Here is an 18874-nt window from a genome sequence, read left to right on the forward strand (position 1 = left end):
TCTCAAACCAACAAATAAACACAAAAACGAGCAAAAAATAAATATAAATATATTTGCATAACTACAAACAAACAAACTAATATTATAAATAACAACAACAGCAACAATAATACATAATATAATACTAAATAAATATAAATATAAAAAATAAATGCACCCACTTCTTTGTGAAAATGCAACGTTGATAAAAGTTTTTCAAAAAGATGCAAACACGAATGAAATCGGAAGTAAAAGCGCGCATGCGCACATGATCACATGCAGTCATGAGACTCTCTTAAACACCGGTTATGATGTTTCGATAATATTGTAGTGGCAATGATGTTTTTATCTTTCTTTCTCGTTTTACTTTTCATGACAGTCTCCAAAAACGATGCAGCCGAGCGGGTTCAAGCTTTCGTCATTCCTCACAGTCATATGGATGTCGGCTGGGTGTACACCGTCCAGGTAAAACGCAGATATTCAGTGACTTGTATGTTTCCGTAAGTGGAGCTATAATCTGTTGCCAAACTTCTCTGTCGTAGGAGAGCATGCATGCATACGCCAGCAATGTCTACAGCAGTGTAGTTGAAGAGTTGTCACGAGTCAAAAACCGCAAATTCATCGCAGTTGAACAGGAGTTTTTTCGACTCTGGTGGGTGAATGTGGCAACAGACTGGCACAAGAAACAGGTAAGCACTCAGAGATGTCTCATTAGGTGGTTTAGGGGTTTTATGCATTCTATAATGAAAGAAAAATTAAATTAAATTATTGTTTAAGGATTTTTAATCTGGAGTCCTGGGACCCCAGGGTCTCACAAGTACTGGGGGTCCTTAAAAAGAAGCTGTAAAAATAAATAATAGACAGATAGACAGATTTAAAAGAATTCAAATAACAGTACAGTACTATACTGAATAGAAAAATGTATAAGTAATAGAAACTAAGTATTTTCCAAAAAATATTTTACACAGTTATAATAGCATGAATACATTTTTCATTGTATAAATTGAGTCTTTACACAAGAAAATATGTGACCCTGGACCACAAAACCAGTTATAAGGGTCAGTTTTTCCAAATTGAGATTTATACATAATCTGAAAGCTGAATAAATAAGTTTGTTATAATAGACCAATATTTGGCCGAGATACAGCTATTTGAAAATCTGGAATTTGAGGGTGCAAAAAAATCTAAATATTGAGAAAATCACCTTTAAAGTTGTCAAATGAAGCTCTTAGCAATGTATATTACTAATAAAAAATTACGTTTTGATATATTTACAGTATGAATTTTACAAAATATCTTATGGAACATGATCTTTACTTAATATCCTAATGATTTTTGCCATAAAACAAAAATCAATAATTTTGACCCATACAATATATTTTTGGCTATTGCTACAAATAAACCCCCAGCGACTTAAGACTGGTTTTGTGGTCCAGGGTCACATATATATCACATGCAGTCATATAATATATAGCTGCTTTTTACATGGTGGTATGGGGGTCCCTGGTACGAGGATGATCATATTTGGTGATTTGTTTTTATATGTCAGGTGAAACAGCTGCTGCATGAGGGTCGTCTGGAGTTCATAATCGGGGGCCAGGTGATGCATGATGAAGCAGTGACAGATGTAGATGATGCCATTCTGCAACTCACAGGTATGTGAGCCTGACACTGTCTTTACAAATACCATAGTGCTGAATGATTACTATATTTATGTAACATCTTACTTAAAGAATACTATATTGATAATGTTAAAAATGTTGCATGTACACTACCAGTCAAAAGTTTTTGAACTGTAACAGTTTTAATGTTTTTTAAAGAAGTCTCTTCTGCTCACCAAGCCTGCATTTATTTAATCCAAAGTACAGCCAAAGCAGTAAAATTTTGAAATATTTTTACTATTTAAAATAACTGTTTTCTGTTTGAACATGTTTTTAAAATGTAATTTATTTCTATGATCAAAGCTAAATTTTCAGCATCATTACTCCAGTCTTCAGTGTCACATGATCCTTCAGAAATTATTCTAATATGCTGATTTGCTGTTCAAGAAATATTTATTATTTTTATTATTATTATCAATATTTACAATAGTTGAGTACATTTTTTCAGGATTCTTTGATGAATAGAAAGATCCAAAAGAGCAGCATGTATCTGAAATAAAAAGCTTTTGTAACATTATACACTATACCATTCAAAAGCTTGGAGTTAGTATAATTTTTTTTTATTTTTGGGAAAGAAATTACAGAAATGAATACTTTTATTTAGCACGGATGCTTCAAATTATTCAAGAGTGATGATAAAGACATTTATAATGTTACAAAAGATTTCTATTTCAGATAAGTGCTTTTCTCCTGAATTTTATATTTATCAGAGAAACCTTAAAAATATATACTCAGATGTTTTCAACATAATAATAATAATATTACATGTTTTTGAGCAGAAAATCAGAATATTAGAATGATTTCTGAAGGATCATGCGACTGGAGTAATGATGCTAAAAATTCAGCTTTGAAATCACAGGAATAAGTTTTATTTTAATATATATTCAAATAGAAAGCAGGTATTTTAAATAGTAAAAATATTTTGAAATTATGCTGTTTTTGCTGTACTTTGGATCACATAAATGCAGGTTTATTGAGCAGAAGAGACTTCTTTAAAAAAACATCAAAAACTTTTGACTGGTAGTGTAGTTAAAGATCTTCTTATCTCCCTCTTTTTTTCTCTTTCTACGTCTGGCTTGTAGAGGGTCATGGCTTCTTGTATGAGACTTTTGGTGTTCGCCCACGCTTCGGATGGCATGTTGATCCGTTTGGTGCGTCTGCCACGACCCCGGTCCTCTTTGCCCTTGCAGGGTTTGATGCTCACCTCATCTCTCGCATCGACTACGACCTTAAAGATGACATGCAGAAAAACAAGGTTGTGCTTTTGGATTGGTTTGTGTTTATGTTGGAAAGACATATTTTTAATACAGCTGTGCATGTTTAGTTTTTGGTATAAATGCTGCTTACATTATAGTAAATTGGTGCATGTAATAATATTGCATCTGTATTTGTAGAAATTGCAGTTTGTGTGGAGAGGTTCTCCATCCTTAAAGGAAAAGCAAGAGATATTCACGCACACAATGGACCAGTTCAGTTACTGCACACCGTCACACATCTCTTTCTCTAACAGGTGATGCCCGGTAACATTTTTTTTTTTTTTGAAACACCTCATATTTTTTGTTTAGCATGCAAATAAAAGTTGTATTAATTTATACAGCATTATTCAACATTTTGAGTCAGTAAGATTTTTATATGAAAGAAATTCGGCAAGCATTAAATTGATCAAAAGTGGTTGTAAAGACATGTATAATGTTCCAGACGAATTCTATTTTTGTTTTCCACAAAAATATTCTCAGTCAGGATATTAGAATGATTTCTGAAAGGTCAAGTGAAGCTAAATACTGGAGTAATAATGCTGAAAATTCAGCTTTGCCATCATAGGAATACATACAATTTAAAAAATATTAAAACAGAAAACAGTTATTTTAAATTGTAATAATATATCAAAATATTACAGTTTTTACTGTAATTTTGATGTAATAAATGCAGGTTTGGTGAGCATACTTTTAAAACATTAAATATTCTTACCAATCCCAAGGTTTTGCATGGTAGCATATAAAAATGTAAACTGTTATTAAAAAAAAAAAAAGTTTAAACATGCTGTTAATATTGACTCTGTCCAGGTCTGGGTTTTACTGGAATGGTGTTGCCCTGTTTCCAGACCCTCCTAAAGATGGCATATACCCCAACATGAGTCTGCCAGTGACCAAGGAAACTGTGGAGCTTTATGCACAGACCATGGTGGACAACATCAAACAAAGAGCCCAGTGGTTCAGAACTAGTCATGTTCTCTGGCCTTGGGTCAGTTCAGCTCCATCATATGACAGACTAACATACAGTATTTCTTTTATATATTCACTTACTCATATTACAAGGCTATATTGTATTTACAGGGTTGTGACAAGCAGTTCTTCAATGCTTCAGTGCAATTTATGAACATGGATGTTTTAATGAACTACATCAATGCACACAGTGACAAGTATGGAGTTGCAGTTCAGTATGCCACGCTACAGGACTATTTCCAGACATTGCACCAAACAAATCTGTCCTGGGATGTGAGAGGAGATCAAGACTTCCTTCCTTACTCAACAGGTTTATAATTTGGATGATATAGATATAGATGTTTATGTAATTGCGAGAGACCCTTTTTACAGACCCTTTCCCATGGTTATTACAGTAAACAAACAAACAAAACTAATAAAATGACAAAAACACCCAATAATATAACTAAATGCAGTAACTAAAACTAGTCAAAACTAAAACTAGTTATACTGATGTGTGAGTGCTTTTAATATAACAGCTAAGAGAGTGACAGGATATTTTACATTTTTTATATCCATTCACCACTGCTTCTGAAAACCCTGTAAATTTGAAAAGGTTAACAAAATGGTCCTGAATGGTGTTTTATACTCATTTTCCAGAACCGTTTCAGGCATGGACAGGGTTCTATGGTTCCAGAAATATTCTAAAAGGAGTAGCACGACGAGCAAGTTCCCTCCTGTATGCAGCAGAGTCTCTCTTCACTAGATACTGTATCAGCTACCCAGATGGTCCAGTTCAGAAAGAATGGGCTCTAGATAAACTCAAGACCCTCCGATGGGCTGTCTCAGAGGTGCCTGGTTTTAAACATATCTATTTATGCCACAACCATTTCCTTTTGAGCTACTGTGGGCTACATGGCATTTGCAGGCCCATAGACTCAAGTCAAACATTATCCTGCTAAGACATTAATAATTTGTGTATGACTAGAAATTGACTGGTCATTATCTGGTTTGATTTGTACCAGGTTCAGCACCATGATGGCATCACAGGGACTGAATCCCCCAAAGTGGCTGATATGTACATGGAGCATCTCATGCAAGGCATGATGGGAGCTGAAGAACTCTTGGCAGCCATATTCTTGCTTCCACAAAGCCTTGAACTTTCCAATGACATCCATCACCCACCTGAATACAGACCCACCACAGTAAAGACCGGTACATTTTTTCTTTTATTTAGAATCTCTAAATCTTTTCTCTCACCACATAGATCTATATTCTCCATTCATTACTTATCTTTTCCTGTTAATTGACCAGTGATATGTGAAATTGCGAATGCAAATTTTCTTGCAAATGTGAGCTCATATCTCACAATTCTGTTAATAACTCAGAGTTGCGTGTTATAAAGTCAGAATTGCAAGAACTCGCAGTTCTGACAAAAAAGTCACGATTGTGAGATATAAATTGAATTGTAAGAATTATGAGAAATGTCAGAATAGTGAGATGTAAACCTGCAGTTGTGATTTTTTTTTTTTTTTTTTTTTTTTTTTTTTTTCCAGTGGCAGAAATGGGTTTCCATAATTTAAATAAATGTAATTAAATAATTGAATATAATATAATAAAAAAATAAATAAATAAATATATATATATATATATATATATATATATATATATATATATATAGCTTTGCAGTTTTCTATTTGCTGGCATTAGTGGACATCAGTATTAAAAATGTGAAGTAAAGTTTGGTTGTTCAAAGTCTATATTGGCTATACTGTTGTTTCAGACTCCGGAAATGATGTTGTTGAACAGCATATTATCGTGTACAACCCACTTGCCTGGAACATTTCAACATATATTAATATTTCTGTGGCATATGCAATGGCAGTTGTGCTTGATGATGAAGGAAAGGCAGTACCTGCTCAGGTAGCAAAACATATTTTTTATTGTCATATTACTATTTTTTTTTCCAATTTCTTGCGACTGTCGTGACATTAATAAAAAACGAACTAAAAAGTAATTAAACTGCAGATCCAGCAATCAATGGAGTCTACCACTGTCTACGATCTGTTCTTCGTTGTTGAACTGGGTGGACTACAGTACAGAAAATACATTGTGCAGTTCCCACAATCCCACTGTGACACTTGGTCTGCCTGTGGGGCGACTCATGTGGCCAGAGTAGTGAAATTTGAGAAAAAGAATGTGAACCAGTGGAAGAGGAAGGGTAGGAAGTTGTTACCAGTGCTGAACGAGTGCTACAAACTGATGTTTGACCAAGAGACAAACCTTCTGCACAGCATCACAGACAGGCAAGTTCTCTTTCACGTGACAGATTGCCACAGTTATGTCCAGTGGAAGATTTTAATTAAATTTCTGACCTAGTCTATCCATTACAGGTCTGAAAAGATGAGAGTTAGAGTACAGCAGGATTTCTGGGAGTACAAGGCTAATGGAGACGTCCACACTGGGCCAATCTCAGACAATTACATTTTTACTGCCAACGGCTCAGCCATTCCTGCATACAAATCTGTGGCCATGGAGATTGTGCCAGGGAAGGTTGTCTCAGAAATACGGCAGTATTTCTACAGGTAAAAGAAAAAGTGTTTCATTGCAATTTTAAACATCACTTACATTTTCTCCAAAAAACGTAAAAATCTAGTAGTTCTCACTCCTAAAAGTGTGAATGTTCTCTGTGCAGAGAGGAAAAAGACACGAACCACACTTACTCTGTGGTTACCAGAGTGCCGGTAGGATTTGAAGGCCAACTGGCGTGTTTCAGACTGGAGCAGAGTTATAAAGTGGGCCCCTTAGAGATGAACAGAGAGACCATGTTCAGAACCCGCACGAGTCTGAAGAACAACAGAACACTGTTTACTGATAACAACGGCTATCAGATGATGAAAAGGACATATAAGACCTTCGTCAACAACACAATCGCACGGGTAAGATTCCTTTACACCTAAAATTCATAAATCCAGGGTTGCAGAGATGCGCTTGTTTTTAACTTACATCTGTTGTGTTTACATGCACAGAATTACTACCCAATGGTACGAGCGGCCTACATAGAAGATGATTCCAGCAGAGTTGTGTTCCTTAGTGAAAGAGCTCATGGAGTGGCCAGTCTAAGTCAGGGGCAACTAGAAGTAAGGGCTCGCAATTGTCATTTGCACTCGCTGTTACCCAGTTGATTTCGGTTTTACGAACCATTTGTATTCTGTGCATTGTGTGTGTGCATCAGGTGATGCTTCATAGGCGGCTTTGGAACAACCAGGAGTGGAATTTGGGTTATAACCTGACTCTTAATGACTCCTCTGTGGTGCGGCCCGTTCTTTGGATGATGCTGGGCTCCCCTTCTGCATTGTCATCTGTCTACCAACAGGAAGCACTAGAGCTGCAGCACAGACCTGTGGTTATGCCTATTGACCAACCCCGTGAGTTTGCAGACACTGGCATTGCTGGGCTGTTTTCTCAGTTCCTCTTCATTACAAATACCTAAGAAAGTGAAGAATACTAAAATGTGAAGAAAGTAGGGCTGCCCTTGACTAATCGCACATTTATTACTAAACCATTTAAATCATAATGAGACTTTTACCGCCTACATAGCTTAATAAACGCTTAAACACATGCATAAAGCTTGCCACAGCACATCGTCAGAAGTAATGATTATGAATGTGTCAGGGAAAAACAGTGCATTAACATTTCAATAATTTATGAATAAACTAGTGCTTTCTTTGTTTTTGGCTAAAGGAGAAGTTCACTTCCAGAACAAAAAATACAGGAAGTTTATTCATCCCCTTGTCATCTAAGATGTTCATGTCTTTCTTTCTTCAGTCATGAAGATAAACAATTCAGGATTTTTCTCCATGTAGGGGACTTCAGTGGTGCCCTTGAGTTTGGTGCAGCTTCAAAGGGCTCTAAACAATCCCAGCTGAGGATTTTTTTGGAAAATAACTGATTGTTTTGCTAGATAAGACCCTTCTTCCTTGACTGGGATTGTTTAGAGCCCTGAGGCTGCATTGAAATTGCATTTTGGAAGTTTAAACGCACGGGCACCATAGTCCACTATATGGAGAACATTCAAAAAACTGTTTCTTTACAACTGAAGAAAGAAAGACATTAACATCTTGGATGACAAGGAGTTTAGTAAATTTTCTGTAAAAAAAAAAAAAAAAGACACTCGTTATTTCTGCAGTAGTGGTGGATTTCCCCTGTATGCATGTTTCATATGGATTATATAATCTAATCTAATAAAATCTAATGAAATTTTTTTTCCATTTTAATTAGTTCATTTGAAAGTAAATATTTCGTTCCCTATAGATATATTTTTCATGTCTGTAAGGCATAAAATAAATGTTTTTGACATGCTCAAGTTTCCAGAGACCGAGACATCATTTGCTTTCATTATTTTACAAAAGCACAATGTTTTGTTGTTATTTTGAGTGCACGCAAATAAAGGTAGAGTCTTTACAGGTGTTTTACTCTTATCTGTATGGCCAAAAATTAGTATTTTAAAGGAGAACTCCACTTCCTGAACAACAGTTTACAGATAATGTACTCACCCCCTTGTCATCCAAGATGTTCATGTCTTTCTTTCTTCAGTCATAAAGAAATTATGGTTTTTGAGGAAAACATTTCAGGATTTTTCTCCATATAATGGACTGGTATGGTGCCCCGATTTTGAACTTCCACAATTTAGCTTAAATGTGGCTTCAAACGATCCCAAATGTGGTTGTAAACGATCCCAGCTGAGGAAGAAGGGTCTTATCTACTGAAACGATCGGTTGTTTTCTTAACTGCATTTAAATTGCATTTTGTAAATTCAAACTCCATATCAGTCAGTCTCCATATAGCACCATATCGGTCCATAATATGGAGCCATAATCTATAATCCTGAAATGTTTTCCTCAAAAAACACAATTTCTTTACGACTGAAGAAAAAAAAATTTTGTTCACCAAAATTTACAGAGCAAACAGATAGCCTCTTCTCGTCGGCAGTTAGTGGGCAGCCCTAGAAGAAAGCGTGCTTTCCTATAGTGTACTGAACAAAATATTTGTTTTCCATATCATATATTGTACATTTTTGTAAGCAAAAGTAAAAAAAAAATAAAAAATTCCCTTCCACAGAAAAGCCATGGAACCAGAAACAAAAATTTAGCAGGCCGTTTGTTCAGCCGGTTGTGCTGCCCCAGAACCTCCACATGCAGGCCCTCAGCATCCCTGGCTGGAACTACAGTCCTGATCACACCCAGCACCTCCACAGTCTCAATTCAGGTAGGGCACAGTACATCGTACACAATAAAACTGGCAAAATGACAATGTATCATAACAGTTATGGTCAATGGAGTGATTCAGGGTGTGGTATAAATTCTGCTTAAAACCAGAAACTGTATTCAGAATTTGTATATATTATCTTCCAAGGTGGACAAAGAAAATCTGGGATAGACTTTGATCGTATTCTTTTGAGGATCACACACCTGTATGAAGAAGGAGAAGACCCAGTCCTATCACAGCCCACCACTATTAACCTGAAGGTACTGTATATTAAATCTCTTCATTTTTTATGCTTTTATTGGTATATTAATTAAGCATTGGCATTTAACAATAAATTCTTTTCTTTAACAGGATGTTATGAGGGGCATAGGAGAAGTAACCAAAGTTCAGGAACGTTCCCTCACTGGAACATGGAATATATCAGACCTCCAGAGGTGGAGCTGGAAAACTGATGAAAGTGTACGAAAAAAAGGTGAGATCTCCGTTTTGACTGGGAACTATCATGACAAGTAATTAAATCAGATTGAATAGATGTGATGAGAAATGCTGGATTTTTTTTTCTCCTTTTACAGAGCAAACTGATTTTTTCACCAGCACAACCCAGGACTTCAATGTTACCATTCATCCGAAGGAGATCAGAACCTTTTTCATTTACTTTAAATAGACCGATCCACAGAATCTGATTTTTGTCTTCTGTGAAGATTCTTTATTAAGATCATTCTTAAATTGTAATGATTTTAAGATTTAAATCAATGAACCTTTTTGAAATTTGCATTTTTTTTCTTATGAATTATTAAAGATTAAAGTGTTAATCATGACGTTTTTGGACTCGCTTGTGTTCTTTGCTTGTTTAGAAAGAACAGGTACAATCTCAACATTAGGTCAATGGGTGAATGTAACTTTATGGGGCGGTTTCCCGGACAGAGATTAAACCTAGTCCTAGACTAAAGTGGCCCTTTAAACCAGATTAACAGTAATCTGCTTTCTTTGTCATGGTTTTAAATAGTCTTAGACTTAGTCTAGTCAGGAATTTAATAGGCTGATTTCCTGAAGGAAGACTAGAGCTACTTCAGGACTAAATTGAAGCTTAAATTAAACCTACCAGGAGGCAGGTTTAACTTCAGATTAACATTGTGTTTCCAGTCTTCATATATCAAAATTATTGGTATCCTTGGTGGATGTATACAAAGAAGCCTGTGAAAATAAATCTGCACTGGTAATTATTTTGATGTTTTATTTAAAAAAAAAAAAAATAAAAAAAAAGCCTTTTTCTTTAAGTATAATGAAAAGGAATGGAAATGTCACTATGAAAGGTTTTTTTTCTCTCACACATTGGCCACAATTAATAGCACCCTTTTATTCAATACTTTTTGCAACCTCCTTTGGCCAATTTAACAGCTATGGTCTATCCTATAATGCCTGATGACTCTGAAAAACACTTGACAAGAGATCATATACCATTCCTTCATCCAGATTCACTCCAGACCCTTCAGATTCCCAACTCCATGATAAACTCTCTTGTCTTCAGTTTTCTATAGGGTTTAGGTCAGGGAACTGGGACATCCATGGCAGAACCTTCATTTTGTGCTCAGTGTCCCTTTTTTTTTTTTTTTTTTTTTGTTAATTTTGATGGTCCTTTTGATTCATTATTTGCTGGAAGATCCAACCATAGCTCATTATGACTCCAAGACTATTTTCTGCAATTCTCCAGCTGTGATCTTTGTAAAGTCGTGTGCCACTCAAACTTTCTTCCTCACATTGCATTAAGACAGTTTAGACACAGACAAATCACTGTAGGCAGATTGTTAACATTTCCTGTTGATTGGAACTATCTGCAGAACTCTATTTTTTTGTGTCATTATGATGGATGATAAAGGGAATTGACCTTTGTGTTCCCTCATATTTATATTCCTGTATATATGTAGTCACCCTGGTGTCCTAAAATGTAAATGTAAATGGGAATGTACAGTAGATCTTCAAAGATTTTACTCATAATAATTTCTAGGCCAATGTGTATTAGAGAAAAAAATATTTTCATAATATATATATATATATTTATTTATATATATATATATATATATAAAATTTACTTTTACTTTTTACTTTTTTTTTTTTTTTTTTTTTCTGAAAGATCAGAAAGACAAACAATAAATACAGATTTATGTTCCCAATGCTCTTTGGTACTATTTTTTTAAGGGGGCCAGTATAATTCTGACAATGTCTCTCTCTCTCAGACAGCTATTCTTTTCTCTTTACTGTTTTCATGGGGATATTGTTAAAATATGTAATTCTAACAACAAATAATAACAATACTAATGTTGCAAAACTAACAACAACAGCTGATTGCAATAATTTATGCAAGAATTCATTACAAAGCGATTCTTAGACATTCCTAATTTTACATTTTGACACCTGTTGTGTGCAGTTTACATTGCTTGCTTTTGAAAAGCTTTCTCTTGTTCAAACACTTGTTTGTGTGTTAATTAATTAATTTGTTTGTTTTTTGATTGCAGTGCTTTTTCTGCTGCTATTGTTTTTCTTGGATTTGCTTCTCAGTTACATACAATTTTAACCTTTTCTTGGTTCATTCCATGTTTTATAGGCAACCTCAATCCAGCTAATCCTGATTTGCACAGGTGGTATTAAATTAATCGAGTGTATTTTAGTTGAGGACTCCATAGTCCAGGTGTTAGTAATCTGTACTTAATCTGTGTTTCAGAAAGCCATTTTTTAAAACATGATTAACTATTCTAGATTAAGGCCTACTCCTGTCTTAATTTAATCTTGGTCCGGGAAACCACCCCTATTAGTTTAGTTGCATGTTTAATGCAAAATCTTTTATATCACCACTGATACATTAATAGCATTGCTGTCATATGTGTCTGCCACAAGAATTATGTTTTCACATTGGCTTGAAGCAATATTCCACATCAAAATGAGAACTGTAATGTACACATCTATATGCTGTTCAGTGTTATACAATTTGAAACATGTTCAAAGCTGGTATTTATATTACATTGTACAATAGAATGGGCTCCAATTTACCTCAATAAGATATTTCATGTAAAAGACGTTTAGTCCACAAGAGAAAATAATAGTTGAATTTATAAAAATGACCCCATTCAAATGTTTACGTACACTTGATTCTTAAAACTGTGTTGTTACCTGAATGATCCACAGCTGTGTTTTTGATGTACACATCTTCATTCTGTTCAAAAGTTTACACCCTGGGCTCTTAATGCATCATGTTTTCTTCTGAAGCATCAGTAAGTGCATGTAAACTTTTGAATGGGGTAATTTTTATAAATTCAACTATTATTTTCTCTTGTGGACTATATGTATTTTATGTAAAATCTTATTCAGGTCAGTACTAATTAAAAATAACATGCATTTTGTATGATCCCTCTCATTGTGGTAAAATAATGAGCATTTTGCAGATTCTGCAAGGTGTATGTAAACTTTTGACTTCACCTGTAAATAATACAGTGAAAATTGTAAAACTCATACAACTCATAAAACTCATACAACAGTATGAAGACTGCAATGTGATTTTAATAATTGTTTATTACATTTGTTTATTAAATTGTAATAACCTTTCATTTGAGTATCGACAATGTCCATACACCAGCCGATGATTCGGAACATACATACACTTACATGTTCTGTAAAAGGCTATTTTTACAAGTTTTATATGTTGTATTATAAAACTGATTAAGATATTAATTCATACTATACATAAACTGTTAAAAGACAAGATGTTTTTAGCTCTCAAAACATTTATATAGAGATATATTAGTAATATATTTGACAGTGGTGTATTAGTGTATCTAATAATGTGTTCTAAGATTGAGTTTTATTAGTATTATCAATCTTTTTAGATGCACGCACTCTCACTTTCATTGGGGCGCTGTGGGTGGCATCATAATGACAGGCTGAAAAAGACAGAAACGGTTAACTTGCATAATACTGTGCATCATTCATGCTGTTTGCCAACATCGACAGGTTTATGAAATGAGCATTGCTTACCACATGAGATCTGGGAAAGCAGCAAGGAATCACTTTGCAGCAGTATGCGGCTAATGTGATAGAGAGGACAATCTGAGTTGCCTCCATGAGTTGATCTAATGAATACAGTTGGCTTAATCCCTTCTGTAAGTAAAGAGGGTAAGCAATATATAAAAATATATCCTGATCAGCCACAACATTAAAACCAACTGTCTAATTTCCCCTTGTGCTGTCACGCCAGCTCTGATACATCAAGGCATGGACTCCACAACACCTCTCAACGTGGTGCCAAGACCTGGGACCATCATGTGTTAGACTTGTTGGTCCAGCACATTTCATAGATGCTCAGTCGGATTGAGATCTGGGGAGTTTGGAGGCCAGGGCAACACCTTGAACTGTTTGTGTTTCTCAAACCATTCCGGAACAAATTTCACCAGTGCAAGGTGCCACTTCAGGGAACACTATTGAAGGGGTGAACATGGTCTGCAACAGTTTTGCTTACCTCTAATGGTGCACAAGCGTCATTTTCATATGCCACCTCGCTGTGATTATAGAAGCGCCAGCAGCCAGTGACATCTGAATATGGCAGAACAATTGTTCCCAAAAAACAGAAAGAATATGCCATACATGTGACCATCTGCATTCCCAAACAAGCCTTGAGCTGTTGAGAAACAAAACGACAGACAAACACTCAGAAATGCTTATTTCTAAGTGCCTCTTCAGTGATGCATTCTGAGTGGGAACTCAGAAATTCAACTGGTACATTCTGCATATAGTGCATAATAACTAACATGCACGCAGAGGTCGTGTTAAACGAAAATTGTCCATCATTTACAGAATTTTTTTTATCAGTGACGAAAAATCTGGAGGGCGTCCGTCATTTTGACAGATTACACTGAGCTTGATCTATTGTAAATTGTGACTGTAATTCCCACTTATGTCCTTTTGGTGGCGAGTGCGCTCCAGTGTGGCAGCAAAGCTTTGATGCCAAGTCTGCAGTTTTACCACACAATTGGGCTATTTTAACACTGTTGCTGTGGGTTGTGTTTCATGTCTACAGGTTGAAGCGACCCCAATAGCATAATATTTAGCCCCTGAAATGCTAATTTTACCAGGGGAATGGTTACACAAAAAATGTGTACTTTACCCCCCCGGAATTTGATTTTTAATGGGCGGGTTAGGGCGGGTTTTGTTGTAAAAATCTGGCAACCTTGCAGCAGAGCAGGGGATTCAGAGCAAAATGATGGACAAAATTAGTCTAACGCAACTGCATGCGTGATACATTTTTTAAATAATATTTCATCATTTTTGCTGTGTCCAGATAGTCTGGGCTATAAAAACTTACTGTTGGCAGGTGAAGTTTCTGCGCTGCTATCGCCACACTGCCAGAAATTATGCCCTGTTTAAAGGAAACATAGTGGTAAAACATATTTAAGGATATTTTTGCAATGCTGTAACATTTATACTATCAGAAATGTATACCTTTAAATCTAAAATTAATACTAAATATTATCAAGCATTAACTTTAATTACATTATATATATATATATATATCTTGTACCATATTGTTGTAAAAATATAAAGATAATATATTCCGTTTGTTATTAACATCATAAGTGCATTAAACATTACATTATGTCAAGGTTTCCCAAACTGGGAACTGCAGGGGTTTATGAGTTTAAAGAAAACCTAATACTTAATGAAATCATTAAAATGTTAAATTAAAGCAAATAATAAAAAAATAATAAAAAAAATAAAACACTTAATGAAAATTTATTTTATTTGTTTTATTTGTTTAGAATATTTATTTTAAAATCTCAAGGATAATTCAAGTAAATATATATTAGGTGAAAGTTGATCAGATGACAAATGGTGAATTTGTGCATTTTAATGTGTCTGAAAAACAAATCTTCCAAAATAATACATGGTAAAATAACAGAGTGGCAATTCAAATAAAAATCAATGTGTTCATAGGTAGTTGATGCAATGTTGAAACATTTCTTAAGCCTGAAATTATTTCTGTAAATCCACTGGTCAAATGCTCTGTAGCCACCTGACTAATAACTGATCTCTGTGTGAATGTCCACAACCAATTTTTTTTCTATTTTAGAAAGGAAATTTTAAAAGATGGAAAAAGAGGAATTATGGAAAGTCAATAAATTATGAATAAATATTATTGCTGTTGTGTAAATAATATGTAATCATGTAATCCATAAAAAATACCTGTAGTCTGATTACAAGTACTCTCAAATGTAATTTAATCTATTTTCATAATCCAGATTACATGTAATCAGTTACAATCCAGCTCCGTGTAAATATAATATAGGGGACAGCGGAGACGAAAGTACCATTTTTCAGAAAAACATAATTTAAAAAGATAAAGCAGTTGACAGAGATATATTTTTGCTGTGGCCTATAACTAAACTAGTGTGGTCTATTAATACCAAGTGGTATTTTGTTAAAATGTAGAAAGACTTCAGTATAATTTCAATTTGAACATAAATTGCACATTGTTACTTTCAACCCTGTTGGTTGGGACAAAAGTAACACAACAATACAAGCTAGATTTTTTAATATATTAACATATTTTGTCCTTAGTCTTTGCAAAAAATTATTATTTTCCTTTTAAATTTAAGTTTAAAATTAAGTTTCATCAAATAGTTCACCGGAGTGTACAAACTTGAATTGTTTTAATAATTTATTTATTCAACTTATTCAACAGAATGAACAATATGAAAATTAGCATAAAATAAATTCTCAGCATAATTTAACAGTAGGCCTATTTCCATGTTTCCATCCAGTTGTTTGTATGCATAAATTTTAAAATGTGCATAAAAACATATGGAAACACTGCAAATTCATAGGTGGAGGTAGAAAAGCTAAGGTATGGCTAAAACCTAAATATATCACTAAGGTAAATGCGATGTAGCAACAGCCCTGAGACTGATTCCTGACAGTAACGCCCTCTCATGGTTATGTGACTGAATCAGACCTCTGTCTGTCTTTCTGACCCTCACTCTGGGCATATTCTTTTGGTATAATACAACATAAACATTTATGATAAACGTGTTAATAAATGCAAGACACAGAAAGTCACCAAATTAGCATGCTGCGGGACAAAAGAAACACTGGTGTCCCTGCAGAGTTTAGCTCCAACCCTAAGCAAACACACCTGAACCAGTTAATCAAGGTCTTACTAGGTATACTTGAAACTTCCAGGTGTGTTGAGGAAGGTTGGAGGTGAACTCTGCAGGACACCGGCCCTCCAAGAACAAGTTTGGTGACCCCTGCTGCAGGGGGACAAAAGTAACAAGGGTTACTTTGGTCCCGACAGGAACTCCTGACATTTAAATCCAATTTACTTTAAAAAAAAACTCTGAAAAGCCAAAGCCAAGATGCATTACAGCACTAAATAACATGTAGATTGATCATTACCGTGACACGTGAAACAAGAAACACGACAACTAATTTGGAAAAAAATTACCAGTTCCATAATTTACTTGTTGCATTCGAAAACTGCCTTCCGGACCTAACCGCGGGAAACAATGACGAAATCACGTGATATTTCTCAGCCCCCCTCAAGAGTTACATGCTGAATGTGCTGTCTTAGCTTGGAAAGCAAATTTAGTCCGGGTTCTGAGAAAATAGCTTTGTTACTTTCGTAACCAAAACCAAAACCCCTAACCAAAACACACTTGTTTAAGATCATCACACAAATATTTTTAAAATATTGTACAGTTAAAACATATCAAATGAACACTTACAACACATGAAAACACCAGCATTAAACTGTTTAAAATCCATTCAGATGATCCATTATAAAACGTAAGTCTGCAAAGAACGAAGAAGACAGTCAGCGCGATCTCTGTCACCTGTGGATGAGACACAAAACTCCTCAATAGATGTGTTTGAGACTACAGTTGTATTCCACTTTGATGTCAACTTAATGTGTACCCCTAAAATCTTGGGCTCTGCCTCCAGGTATTTGTATTTTTGACTGGGGTTCTTCTGGAAAGTAACCTCCACTAACGTCCGCGCCTCGCCCGCATCGCTCGCACTCTGGGCTGCAGAAACCTCCGAAACCTCTGCCTCCTCTGGTTTGCCTGTTTATTTACAACATGGTCAGAAGTTTTAAATCAGTCCTGGCTCGGTTGGTACAAATAACGACTTCTAAAATACACATTATATGTAAGATCTCTTACTGGTCATTTTCTGATGCTGGTCTTCAGTGTATACGTGCAAAACAATAGCTGTTATATTGCGTCCAAAACGCTTTATAAGGGGTCCGTTGTGGGGTTTTTAGGAATGTTTCCGCCCCTCACCCATCCGGAGTGTGAAGAGTTCCTACAGTATTTCGACATTACAGATGCAAAGGCTGAAGTTGAAAACACAGACGTCTTTTACAGTACGTTTTTCCCTCAGTGCTTTAGGATATTTTTTATAAAACGACATCAACGAATACGACTTGAGCTGCATTTAGGCGATAGACAAGCATTAGAAAACATACAGGAGAAATGCAAATGAAAATAGTGTTATTGAAAGAGAAAGACTATTTATTCATTTAGGTGATAGCCTAAATGAGATGAGACAAAAAAGCCGCCGCAGCTGTATTCAGTTCCTCTCTTATTTTTTTGACAAGTGTAAAGTGTTTTTCCCTACGTCCACTACTGTGGATGTCGTGACCTACGCTGGTTTCAAATTTCCTAGTAATTCCCAAAGTAAGGATGCACCCACGCACGAATGAGCTCATGAGCACCACCCCTCTATTGCATGTATATTTGATTCTCTCAAGACATACATCTTTATTAAAATCAAAAACATGTTTTAGGGGGTATTTTTCTTTTTTATTTATGTTGCTTGTTTTTTGTTTTTGTTTTTTTGAGAAAGTACTAAAATAAAAACTTTGCTAACTTTTATTCTACACTAAACTGATACGTAAATAAATGCTAGCACATGGTATTGAGATAAAAAATCTAAATCAATATCATGGCATGATATGACAACTCCACTTCATTTTTAAGATATAACCAGGCTTGCAAAATAAGGTTGATAGTGGCTGCATGTGTGACCTCACTGTTCAGATGACCTTTATCAATCCCACTGTCACATAATGTGGCTCTAGCAACAAGCACATTTGAACATTTAAGCAATTCTTGATAGGTGTAATCAAGAAAAATTGCTTTTCTGCTCTTGCGTGGTTCCCAAAAAAAAAAAAAAATAGTGCTTGTGTATGGAGGACCAAGCCTGCAAAAAGAAAGAAATGTGGAATAAACAATGGAAAATAAATAGTGGAATAAATAATTTGATAAAACAAATAAAAATCATTTGTAATAAAAGTTAATCCTGAGTTAATCCTGAATTATTTTTTATAACTTTTATTTACATATTATTTCGTATTTTTTTTAAATGACTTTTTAATTTTATTAATTAATTATTTATGCATTTATTTATGTTTTATATTTATTTATTCCAACATGTATTTATTTCTGGACTGATTGATTGATTTTTACATATGTTTTTTTACCTTTTCAGGAGCGCTCATTCCAGGATAACACCACAGAATTTATGTGAACTTGGTCATGTGAACGAAAATCTCCAGTTTTTCGTTGGTTCCACTGATACACAAGGTAATCCACATTAAATTATTTTTTTTATTACCTTTTGTCTTTATTATTTTCTGTATTTATTTTTATGTTTATTTTCATTCTTTTAAACTTTTATTTACTTATTCATTTATTTTTTTTAAGTTTTCTTATATTT

General features: G+C 34.7%; 2 protein-coding genes across 2 annotated transcripts; one reads left to right on the plus strand and one right to left on the minus strand.

Moving 5' to 3' along the window:
- Positions 1–248: 248 nt before the first annotated feature.
- On the plus strand, positions 249–9944 carry man2b2 (mannosidase, alpha, class 2B, member 2). Its single transcript, XM_051115997.1, has 19 exons — positions 249–444; positions 522–668; positions 1529–1634; positions 2723–2895; positions 3035–3150; positions 3704–3881; positions 3974–4172; positions 4502–4692; positions 4867–5056; positions 5625–5764; positions 5870–6147; positions 6235–6426; positions 6537–6780; positions 6871–6981; positions 7077–7269; positions 8963–9109; positions 9257–9369; positions 9461–9581; positions 9682–9944. The coding sequence occupies exons 1-19, from the start codon at positions 316–318 to the stop codon at positions 9771–9773; spliced, it is 3060 nt and encodes a 1019-aa protein (XP_050971954.1). The 5' UTR covers positions 249–315; the 3' UTR covers positions 9774–9944.
- Positions 9945–12641: 2697 nt separating this feature from the next.
- LOC127167735 (uncharacterized) lies at positions 12642–17464 on the minus strand. The gene is made up of 7 exons (XM_051113933.1): positions 17317–17464; positions 17069–17217; positions 16879–16986; positions 14460–14513; positions 13617–13775; positions 13136–13258; positions 12642–13041 (listed from the first exon to the last, which is right to left on the minus strand). The coding sequence occupies exons 1-7, from the start codon at positions 17321–17323 to the stop codon at positions 13006–13008; spliced, it is 636 nt and encodes a 211-aa protein (XP_050969890.1). The 5' UTR covers positions 17324–17464; the 3' UTR covers positions 12642–13005.
- Positions 17465–18874: the final 1410 nt, after the last annotated feature.

The sequence above is a fragment of the Labeo rohita genome, chromosome 7, assembly GCF_022985175.1.
Source record: "Labeo rohita strain BAU-BD-2019 chromosome 7, IGBB_LRoh.1.0, whole genome shotgun sequence".
Taxonomy (NCBI): Eukaryota; Metazoa; Chordata; class Actinopteri; order Cypriniformes; family Cyprinidae; genus Labeo; species Labeo rohita.